The sequence below is a fragment of the Papaver somniferum genome, chromosome 1 (genome assembly GCF_003573695.1).
Source record: "Papaver somniferum cultivar HN1 chromosome 1, ASM357369v1, whole genome shotgun sequence".
Taxonomy (NCBI): Eukaryota; Viridiplantae; Streptophyta; class Magnoliopsida; order Ranunculales; family Papaveraceae; genus Papaver; species Papaver somniferum.
In genome coordinates, this window is record NC_039358.1 from 210581094 (window position 1) to 210593408 (window position 12315).

The 12315-nt window shown below is 36.4% G+C and overlaps 1 protein-coding gene across 1 annotated transcript; it reads right to left on the reverse strand.

Annotated features, from left to right (window-relative positions):
• Positions 1-869: 869 nt before the first annotated feature.
• On the reverse strand, positions 870-9451 carry LOC113315002 (importin beta-like SAD2). Its single transcript, XM_026563320.1, has 22 exons — positions 9160-9451; positions 8616-8751; positions 8446-8533; positions 7804-7953; positions 7444-7606; positions 7157-7341; positions 6892-7065; positions 6393-6538; positions 6176-6299; positions 5895-6075; positions 5643-5802; positions 5508-5549; positions 5310-5428; positions 5000-5201; positions 4408-4539; positions 3931-4034; positions 3626-3805; positions 2973-3112; positions 2741-2880; positions 2432-2595; positions 1996-2122; positions 870-1817 (listed from the first exon to the last, which is right to left on the reverse strand). The coding sequence occupies exons 1-22, from the start codon at positions 9247-9249 to the stop codon at positions 1651-1653; spliced, it is 3114 nt and encodes a 1037-aa protein (XP_026419105.1). The 5' UTR covers positions 9250-9451; the 3' UTR covers positions 870-1650.
• Between the last annotated feature and the right edge of the window lie 2864 nt (positions 9452-12315).

Below are 12315 nucleotides of genomic sequence, written 5' to 3' on the forward strand. Positions count from 1 at the left end.
ACATTACAGATTTAGCTGCTGGTGATTGGGTTGAGTTTGCTAGTTGAACTTTCCATGAGGGTTTGAACTTGTATGGAAGGTAGCTAGTCTTGGTGAGCTCAGTTTCACATATATCAATTGGATTCTTGTTGTAGTTGCATAAGCAATGATGATTTCGTTGATTGTGATAATCAAGTTCTAGACAAGTTTCTGTCTCTATGATTTGCTGCTCAGTGATTGTAGTGATTTTGGTGCGATTGTTGAGTAACCTTCCATTAGGATTAGAGATTGATGATAAATAGAGATTTGAGAGAGGAAAAGAAGAGATTAATGAACCTTCATCAGAGGCCGGAGATTAAGAAACAGAGTATGGTGAGAAATCCCGGTAAAGTTCCAACCAAAACTAGCCGTTGAGTTACTACAGGACAACACAACGGAAAGGGAGGCCAACGGGAGTGGGGAAATACATCAGAGTTCTCTAAAAAGAGGACGAATATTAACATGGGAATATATAACATAAAAATTGTACCTGAAAGTTGAGACGAATATTAACATGGGAATGGGAATATTCAGTTCCAAACAAGCACCAGATCCTCCAACGAATTCTTATGCTAAATGATGGATAGAATATAACTTTCAAAGGATGATATGTATTCTTTTTTCTTTGAAAATTACTTGCGAAGAAAGGTTACACAGAATTTTCCAAAATGTTGGTTTCCCTTATCCCATTTAACTGATTTGAGATATTGGTGTCTACCAATATAATGTTAACCCTATTTTGAAAGCTAGAACTAGCAACTATATTAGAAAAACATACATCTGATAAGAGAGCAGAGTTCAAAAATTGTGGCATCAACAACCAAACAGGAAAGGCAATGAAGTGGCAGACATTTTGGCAAAAGGATGATATATATTCAAAACGAATAATAAGATTGTTTCACATCCAACAGCGAAACCCATCCGAGGTAAAGTGACTCGTATCCAATCGTAAAATGACAAACACAAAATGGAATCTTTTACATGTATTGCTACAGCCTTCATTTTCTCTCCCACCCAAAAATATATGAATACAGAGCCATCACCATCCTCAACCACCAAATATTCGTCACCTTCCTAACAAATAACTAAAAGAAAAGAAGAAAAAAAAGGGAAACAATCTCATATACACTCTATAAACGAAGCCCTTCTTCCCTACTTTCTCCAAGAAAAAGGAGGTCTCAAGGGTTTCTTATACCCATATACGCTTGCCAGGACAGGATTCACCCGATGATGACAAACACCCAAAATGAGGTTGGGAAACATTTTCCCATGTAACAAATATAGGATACTCGGACAAAAAAAAAAGAAGAAGAAAATACTGAAAAGAAATTGGCACTGACCAGGTTCTTCTGCCAGAAGAAGAATCCACATCTGTAAAACTAAGACCTCTCCCACCATTGGAGAACCATCCTAATGAAGACGCTGGTGTTCCCATCTACACTTTTTTTTTATCTCTTTGGAACCCAAACACCCAATTGGGTCCAACTTGGGAGCACACTTTAGTTTCCTGGATCATTTGTGATCAGAAAACCAATTGACCTTCACTGAGACTCAGCAAATCAAACAAGATAAAGAATTGATAGGTGAGCGAAGCAAAACTCTTTAGAAACAATGCACGCTCATAGCTTAAATTCACAAGGTAGCGTTGGTCCCTGCTGCTGCCTTCTCCATCTTCTCTTTTTCTATTTCTATTCTCCTTTGTTCGGCATGCTGAGCTAAACCACTAGCCAAGGCCTGATGAGGGAAGTCAAGTGCTTGCATAAAGCTCTGGAATCTTGCAGGATCCGAGGCTTGCAGAACTTAACAAACAGTGCTCAAGTCAGAGTCACAAATAAGGATAGGAAAAAGAATCTAAAGAAAAATGAAAAGGTGAGTGATTTTGTCTTCAACTCTTCTTATGAGTGTCCCACTATCAGGGTGTGTCAGATTCTACAACAAACAAGAGCAGCTGAATCAAACTGGTGGAAAGAGTCTCACCTTTGACTGTATCAACGAAGAAAATGAAAGGATCGACATCATCAATTGGTGATTGTAACTCTTCATCATCACTGTAATCATCATCTGAGTCCTCGTCATCCTCATCAGCAGGGCGAAATGATCTTGCCTGTGATGAGCAAAACATAAAGAGTACCAATTAGCAAGTATTTCTAAACACTTGCATGCATCTCAGCATAAACTAAACTTGAACCCGTTAAATTGAAGTAGAAATTTCCGAGAGAGAAGCGATTATTTGTCCTCTCCATCTTGTTACGTGACACATTGTTTTTTGCAGTTTTACAATTTACATTTCGAAGATCACTATGCAGTTTACACTAACATGATTATAGATTGGCTGCAAGATTCCTAACATCAAACCTAATTAAGATTCTGGAAAAGATAACATTTTTCTTACTATGAAGCAGAGTTATCTTACCTGGGCAGCTAACTTTTGGAGCTTAAGACTGTCAGCCTCATCACCATCCTCAGCTTCAACTCCCATATCCCTGTCGGATCCATCTTCGTCTTCTTCATCATCATCAGTTTGAAACCCCCCCTCCATGTCATCATCATCAGCATTTTCCTCTTCCTTAGCTGCTTCTGGATACACGTTAAGAAAGAAGCAAAATCCAGGGGGGAAAAAGGTGTCAAAAAAAAAACAGCTTATGCTTCATTTAACTAGCCCATAATTAAGAGATTTAAAATGAACAAGAGATCAAACAAAAACAAACATATCAAGACTAACCTGCTACTTGATCCTTATAGGCAACCAAAAGATCAAGAGTTGCTGTAAAAACCCGTGCAAAAGCTTCCACAGGTAACTGATCTCCAGGGAGCGCAAGAAGTGATGTCAATCCCAAGCAGCAAACCTTTTTGTCATGTTCCCTGCATGATTAGTGGATATCATTAGTAGAAGTTACATTAGTTGTTTAATAAAGAGATCCCAACAGGGGAACAAAAAGATATAGGAAATATACCTTTTAAAGTTTGCCTTCATACCACTCTTTTTGACTTCTTGCAACATCTGGAACCACAGATTAAATACTTCTGTGGCCACTCCAAGCTTATGCAGCACACTGAGTGTCAAAGGTGCGTTATAATAAAGAGCATCAGCTATCTGCAAATCAAACAAATATGAATACTTGTCAAACATTTGCAAAACAAAATATACAGGCTCTAGGTTGGAAGTACATGACCCACAAAATGTAAACTTGGAGATGTGAGGTAACATATTTTCGAAGCCAATCCCATGCACTAACAGATCAAAATACTTAAGTTCATAAATCCATTCGAACAATACATCATACAGAAACTATTCTTTAAGTTCATATTGGAAGTGAATGCCAGTACAGAGTTAACACCTAAATCCTAGAACTAGGGTCTGACCAGTTAACGAGCTTGTGATTAGACAGCGAGTTGTTCAGCATTCTTATTTCTGGTTCTTCTAGGTTCCTGAATTCCCTACCAAAAGATAAAAACAAGGCAGCAAACCCAGCGACACAAGCACCTACTGCTGCTTGGGCACCACTTTAGACACTATAAAATACGCTGAACTGCTGTATGATTGTTACATCAAGAAATTAATATTAGGTGCTACAGTTGTACTAAAATATCAGGCCGAAGTTTTTACCACTTTCATCAGGAGACACTTCAAGTAAGGTTTTTCTGTCCGCCGTAACCGCTCAAGTGTGATGGTCAGATATGGCTCAACCCAATGGTCTACTTGACCCTTGCAGTTTTGGAAAACCACTTGAATGAGCTTAGGAGCCGGTTCAATATCACTGTCCTCCATATTTTTATCTGCCATAATCTACATTCCAAGCATCAAATTATGAAAAAATTTATCAAGAGAATAGAGAAATATTGGAGAAATCAGTCAAGACACTGGCTCACAGATATGACCAGTAAGATAATCTTTTGTTAAGTATCACTCACAGATGAAAGCATATGCCAAAGACTTTGCTGGTAATCTGGATCCTTGCATGTTAAGAAATGTGTAGTGCTTCTGGATATAAAGTTGTCCAAAGGAACCAGAATATCTACATAAAAAGTAACTTGTTAGCCTCAGAGTTCATAAAGAAACGAAAAAACTGTACTCAGCCGTTCCAGCAAAAAATGAACTTATGTCGCCCAAAACTATGTAACTGACCATAAGCTATAATGAAGTCTACAAATACAAATTAAGCTTGAATTGACAGTTTGGAGGCAGCATAAAAGAAGTCCAGCTTTGCAGAACTCATGAGGTTCAGCATTTATGGCAACAGGCAACTAAATAGGAATTTTGATTGGAATAATGAGAAAAGCATAGGTGATACACATGACCTTGCCACCTGAATACATGAATGTAGCCCAGGATCCATACAACAGTAATCAAGAAAAAATAATATGCAACATAACTAGAAGCACACTTACTTGGAAAGAAATCTATAGCCCACTCCGACAATGATTCCATCATCAAAGGCCAAAGACTCCACATTTCCAATGAAATTGTTGGAGCAAAAAATGTCTGATACGAAACTATTTCCAGAACTTCTTCATAGACCTCTGTGGAAGAAATTCAAAGGGTTAACTAACACAACAAATGCAGAAAAAGTACGAGGATATAGCTCAATCTATAAGCAAGAACTAAAAAGAGCGACAGATCACAGTCATCTTAAATATTCATCCAAAAGAGTTAAAAATGAGCCAAATGTGTAAGCAGGAGTAATTCTTGGATATCAACCAATTGAACTACAAAATACTGATGTACCTTATATTTATGATTATGTACGTTGATATATGTTCAAGTTGGTTACCTTTTCTTATCTTTCGCTTTGAAAAATAAAATTACATAAGATGGAGGGGACACAACAATTTCAGTGGTTACTTGGTATCTCAGACCTTAAATAAAGTAAGCTTTGTTGTTGTTTGTAAAAATATTATAGAGTAACTTTATTGATAAGCAGAAAGTAAATCAAGCATGTACCTCACGTAATTTAAGATTTCTCAAGAGAGGAATAAGTACCTTGTCCATCACTAGTCAACATTCGACGCATTATAGGTAATAGAGTTGGCTCAATTTTGAGGAAATAATCAGGAAGCCTGCTCACAGATTCAAGGATTGTGCTAATGGCGCGCAAACAACCTACTGCAGCTAGGGCACCAGAATCATCAACCTCATCATCATCAGCATCAGCAGAATCTATACACTTCCAGAAGGCAGCAGCCTAAAAGAATAAGAGTAGAAAAGTGAATTCCAACAGAAAACCATTTGGATAGTAAATTTGCTTACCCAAATACTCACAAATCTAAAATGTTTTCAAATACTAACTTACCAGATTCTGGCATAATCCAAGGGCATAAGGCGCCATCTCTTCACCAAACTTGTCCACAATCGTTTCGAGAGTAAACACGAGGTCCTCGTTCTCAACCTCATTCATAAGTTTAAAGAACTCTGAAAGAACAAGGAAAAAGTAAGAAACATACTGGGTCAAAATTTAAGTAATACAAAAAACAAAGGCATGTCAAAATACCATCAAGCAATCGAGGAAGAATTGGACGGATTTCACCCAAATCTGCAAGAAAGAATAAAATCATTTATGAACATACCAAACTTCCATCACAATATCAATAGTGAAACAAATTCAACGTGTGACCTTAAAAAGTACCTTTACAAGCTTCAATAAAAGAGCGCAATGCAAAGACTGAGTCAACACGAACCGGAAGCTCAGAATCGCACAATCCAGAAACGACACTGTGTAACGCCTTTCGGAAATTGTTCTGATCTGAGAAGTTGATATGAGCATACTGGCCAGCAACCCATGCCGCCTGACAATTAAAATTTTAAGCGAACGATGTTCAAGAGAGAGACTCAAATATCAATCAATGAGCGAAGAGAAATGAGTGCTAATAAAAGGCACCTTTGCTCTAAGATGTCCAGCTGGACTGCTGAACTCAGGAAAAACATGTTGAACTAGCATAGGCTCAAGCTCGGACTTGTACGGTTCAGTTTGCTTCAGTTTATCACATAATGCACCGATAGCAAGAAGGGCACCATCTTTTTGGCGATATTGTTTATACTCTGCTGGTGCCTCATCGTATCTGGATTAGAGTAATTTAAAAGACAAGCAATGAACACCATTCTAGCGAGAATATTAGAGTAAAGCATTTAACTGGGGATAAGATAGCATCAAGTAAGTACCTCCTAAAAATCTGCACAATGAATTGAATGAATTTCTGAAGGTTCTCCTTTCCACGTTTCCTAACCAACTCACTTACAAAATCCATGGCGGCGGTCCTAGGACTATATAGGTCTTCGATAATATCTGCAAAAGTATTAAGTGATTGAGTAACTGATTTTAAAACCTCTAAACAATAAAAAAAATACTGAAATAACGACAAGGTGGTCTTTAACTCACCATAACCCTTCCTGACATATTCATGTGGATCTTCTTTCCACAGCATTTGATCATTGTCATTGAAGCACATAAGAGGAAATATTATCTCAAATAAGACGACGTCGAGCTGTGGCTGCAGCAGCTGATACATGCTATTCTTTGAAATGCTGCAGGAATAATAAGAAGAAAAAAATGATACTTCTATTCCAGTGATTGCACTATAAATCTATAGAAAACGATCTTCCTCAGTTACTAAAAAGTAAAATCGCACAACTGAGACAGCAACTGCAAACTAAATGGGGAGGACATGAATCCCATGGGCCGCGATTCTCATACTAACAAAAAGATAATTATGACTTCCAAATCTTAATACAAAACAAAAGACAGAGCGCATTTTGCAGCAGCACCCTTCACATATCCAAGTTACTTATTCATCTAGAGTGTGATGATTGGCATTGCCACACAAAATCTGACACAAAGCAATCATGAATGGGAACATCGTATGATTTGAAAAACAGACCTGTTACTCAAATATTGGAGAATAAGGTTGATAACTCTATCTGGTAGATAACCACCAACACGAATCACATTCAACAAGTTCAAGTGGCATTCCAAAATCTTCCCAGCATAATTCTTCTGAAATATTTGAGCAAAAGCTTTGTTTTCGGGCTTTTGAAGCTTTAGATCCCCAAACCTATTGATACAACATTTAAATGGTTATAATACTTGAACGACAAAGAAAAAATGAAGCCATATGCATCTAAATACCAAAGACACCAACTCACCGAGTGTACAATCGATTCAAAATGTGCACTGTCCACTTTTTAACTTTCCACCATCCCCAAACTTTTCTTTGATCTGGGTCAACAGGCTGGCCTTCTACAGGAACAGGTCTTTCCAATATGGTAAGGAATAGAACCATCCATGCATTGAAAACATTTGGATCAAAAAGTTGCTTCGGAATCTCCAACTGAAAATGCAAGAATCATACACTGATTAGAATGTTGTATCCTTAAAGTGACAACTATAGAAACCACTGCCGCTCACAATGTAAAGAAGTTTAAGAACATACATATATGGATGACCAGAATATTTTGCAGATAAGTTTGATCAAGTCTGCAATCTCAAGAGGAGGGTTGACAATTTGAACCAGTCTGCTAAATATATTAAGGAGATATGGAAATGTCTCCTCAACAATGAGGTAAACAGGTGTCCGCTCTTCATCCGACTTGAACCTTAAAAAGAGAACATAGTTTTAGTTAAAAAACATAAGTAAAGAACTTTAAGAACATACATAAGTGGTCTAATCCTTGAAAATTAAGGAAAAAAAAAATTATTGTTTTTTTTTCTTTTGATCAATAAATGATTGTTCTTATCTGACACAACCATATAACTGTAAATTAAATACGGACAGCCAAAGCACAGTTCTTACTCGTATTTCCTGGAAAGGATTCTCAACACAAATAATGCCCCGTAAACTTGTTGACCTTGTAGATTATGTTTCACCCATTGGAGAAGGCTTGGCCACTGCTCAGGGTAATCAGCGTGAATTATGGTTTTGAGGCACTCACCAAGCTGTGCTCTGCGTGATGTGAGATAAACATCAAAATCCATGTCAAAACATAGTAGCAACAACCAAACCAATCAGTAACCCTGACCCATAACATTACACGACGTGGAGAGTATATGATAAACATTTTTCTTCGACCAAAGAAGAATCAGGAACAAATTGAAAGACAGCCAATGCTGCTCCAAGTAACTTATTCACTTTTTTAGGCTTTCATAGATCAGACACTTAACTGATTATCCCTTGTTTTATGTATGTATGTATCTAAAGTTGTAGTAAAATAACCATATTAAAACCTGTGTCCTAGAATTCCATCGAAAAAGACTCAAAACACAGTTTAAGAAGATTCAGAATACAAAACTAGGTTACTACTCCAATCAAATTCCTGTCATAAGTGACTCCTCTCTTACACAATGAACTAAGAAGCAACAGAAGACAAATCTTTTTAGACACTTAACAAAACCATATCAATGACAAATAAAAGGCATAAAACTTCAACTAGTATACCTCAATAGTGGTGGCACTTGTGTGATATATGTAAGAATGTGCTGCCTCACCAATTCTTTATCAGTCGGCAATACTTTCTGCTGCTCATCTACATTACCAAAACAAATAACTTAACCCCAGAAATTAACCAAACTAAATCACACATGAAGGCGAAAAGAAAGTTGACAAACCAGGATCAATAGGCGACCAGTTTTTAGCAACAAAGTTCTTGAAATGAATACTGGCAAATTGCCTAATAGCCATATCACAACCTCCATCTACAATAATCTGCAACAACCTCACCAAATGCTGTGGAGTGTACTGTAACTGTACTCAATACCAAAAACAAAACAAAAAAACACAGATTAGATAACCAAAAATCTAGGTCAACCAACACTAGCACAGTACTGGGGTACAAAAAAATCCAATACGCATCCCCAAAAATCCTTTCAAGATAGGGTTTCTTCTCAATAAGAAAACCAAACATTACTCAATCAAATCTAACTAAAACTGAATCAATCAATAAAAGCACAAAATCTCTACCAAAACCCTTGATCAAAACCTCTAATTAATAAAGAAATCATCAATACATAGAGAAATCATTCAAAAACCACAACAAGAAGCAGTTCAATAAGACATCAGCTGAATCAATCAAAAAACCCCTAAAACAAAGATTACCATAAATATCGAATGAATGAATGAATGAGTAAGGGTTTAATGAGTAGTAACCAGTACCTGCTTGAGACTTTCTTCAGCAGCTTTTCTTTGTTCAGTATCAGGAGTAAGAGCCGCTTGAAGTATGACGGCTAAACTCGGAAGATCCATTTTCTTCTCAAAAAAAACAAAACTAAAACCCTAAAAAAGATCTAAAAACGATTTTGATGATTATTTTCTGCTTCTGCTGCTGCTGCTGCTGCCAATGGCTGCTGCTGAACCCTGAACAGAGACAAAGAAACTTTTTCTCTCCCTCAACACTCTATTGAGTTTTTCAAGAGAGAGAGAAATGGTATTAATAAGTAGCTAGGGTTCTTCTTTTTCTTTCTTCTTCGGAGTAAAAATAAAAAAAAAAAAGTCCAGTCTACTTCTCGCTGACCGTGTATTTGATTTGTTTGTGCGTATTTTCACGGTTTCACCTGCTCGCGCTTCTTTCTTTCTTTTTATTGCTTTTGTTTGTCTGGCGATTTGTTGGCACACACGTGTGCTGCCGAAAAAATAGATAGTTTTTTACTATATCCGGGTCATTGGTAATTTTATTGGACGTTTCGGATTGCGTTTTCTGGGATTTTTTACTATATGTAGCGTTTGATACCAAAAAGAAAGGCAATTATTACCTTATTTATTAGGGTGAGTCGGATATGGCGAGTTAAATCGGTTTTGGGTTTGCTGAGTTGACTCGGTTACATGATTATGGATCGATTACAAGCAAATATTTTTCTTTCTTTTTTATCCGTAAATTGTTGTGATAGGTAAAGAATTTGGTGCTCGCGAATTTCGAACTCAGATCATTTGTATCATCATCGAATGATTATACCACTGTACTACCGTGATATCGGCTAGAAACAAATAATTTTGAAAAGAGATTAGTAATGTTTGTGAGTTTTTAATTAGGCCTCTGCCAATGAATAACATAAATAATTCTCGAAGTCGGAAACAAAAAAAAAATTATAAAGTTCATTTTGATATTGTTTTCTTTCACACAGATAATTTTTTGATTGGTACAAAAATTAGTTTCGAAAAACAATTTCATCATGACTTTTCAGATCATAACCCGTCATCAACCAATTTAGATTTCTACCAGTAATGACTAACGGTGATAATCAAACCAAAGAATACTTATAACGTGTTTGGACATGTATTTAGAAATTATTTTTCTACTTTTAGAAGTCGAAAAGTAAGAAGTCATTTTGAATATCGAATTTTAAAATGAAAAAGCAAATTTTTTGTAAAGCAAAATAGTTTTGTTTCTGACTTTTCTTTTGGAGAAGCAAAAACACTTCTACTCTAATGTCCAAACACGTTGTTAGGTTACACACTACTGAATGTGTGAACTTTTAGCGATCAAAATAAAATACAATGAAAAAATTAAAACGGAATAAATTAACTAACTACTGCTTTATATTTAGAATCCACCAAAAGCTTAGCTGCAAAACGTGCGATGGCATCCAGAAAGGAACTGATTTGGCATTTGTATAACTAGCACTCCAAATCAAGATAGCTTTAAATAGTGTAGATCTTAGATCTTCCCAATGCCATTGCTAACAGTCTTTCTTGTGAAGTCCACTGCACATGGTTACCAACTGAGTGCACTCAGTGTGTCACCACCACCGATTTACTTGGTTTCACCAACATTTGACTTTTGACCAGTTTAAGGTGTATGTCAGGCTGGATGAATGCTTTGCAATCAAAGGCTACGGATTATTGGTTGAGTATGCCCTCCCGGAGGACCACACAATAGAACAGTGCTATCAGAGGCTACTATGTACTGGACGGTAGCAAAATCAGTACGAATCATGAATTCCGCAGAATGGGCCTGAACTCTTGGCCCATGGATGACAATAAATGAGTAGAAAATCTAGCCTTCTCTTTACAGTTTTTGTCCTTGGGATGTCTTTACAGCCAAAATTTAATGGCAGGAATGAGGGGTGGGGGCAAAAAGAGGGAACAGAATATGTATCTTACTTGTAAAGCTCATACATTTGAATTATGACTATCCTTTTTAGTTGTAGAAAATAGGTGTTTTTCGTTTAGTTTGCGCATGTTGAATTTTTCTCATTTTTATCTTTTTGTAAAACTTGAAATTAGAATTTGAATAAATGGTATGCCGATGGTGTTTGCGGCTTTTTGCATTGGCGTTTTTAAAGCTAAGTCCGGTGGCACTTTGCCAAATGAACTCGTTTATAAGACAGATGGATTTCCAAGTTTGGGCAGTAGGGATAGAGTTTACCTATAGGGAATTGAGCCAAAACGGCTATTTCTCGACAGTTGAAAAATAGTTACATTTCCAAATCATATAAAGAATACACTCATTTAACTTCTCTACCCGCACCAAGCTCAACCTTAGGTAAAAAAATTATCCACTAAAAATCGTATTAATGCTTATTCAACGTTTCTAAATTTTTGCTCGATAGAACGTCTTAATCTCATGATATTAGGCGACAAGAAAATAGAAAACTGCCTCAGAATAAACCTTGCATTGATCTTCAGTGTCTATTTAACAAACTATCAATAATATGGATGATTAAGTTTTTATTTTTAAATCCTTTCTGTCATTCTTTTAATAGTTACGACTGCACTGTTTGATCTGAATGATTATTTCTTTTGCTTTGCTTTCGGTTTATGAGATATTGTTTCGGTTTTCACAAACCCTGATATTTGCAATCTCATATTATGTATATCTCTTATGATGTTGTGACTCTTTGATGTAAGCAGGTTTCGGATCTAACCATGTGGGATGCTTTATCGAACAATCATAAGTAGATATTGATTAAACTCATGTGTGAAGTCATGATCATACTATTATCGGTTTATTTCATAAATTCTGTAATGTAGTACATGAGTTTCGATTTTATACTTTTACATTGGCAGCATAAAAACTAAGACTTTGACGACCTTTATCTAATAAAGGTTGTCTTGTTTGTTATTCTTTTATCTTGTAGGGAATAACAACTCACAGGGGGGGAGTTCTATATTGAACTGGTGCTTAAACGTCATATCTTTGTGGGCAGAGTGAGCCTTCTCTTCTGACATAATGACACTCAAACTATATCAAGAGATTAGTGGTGGTTCAAATATGTCTTTCGATCTGACATTGAATTGTGATCATTCATTGTTAACAGACTTTGTTTTGTGCGTGATCGATCATAAGTTGGAATCAAGTTTGATATCGTGTAG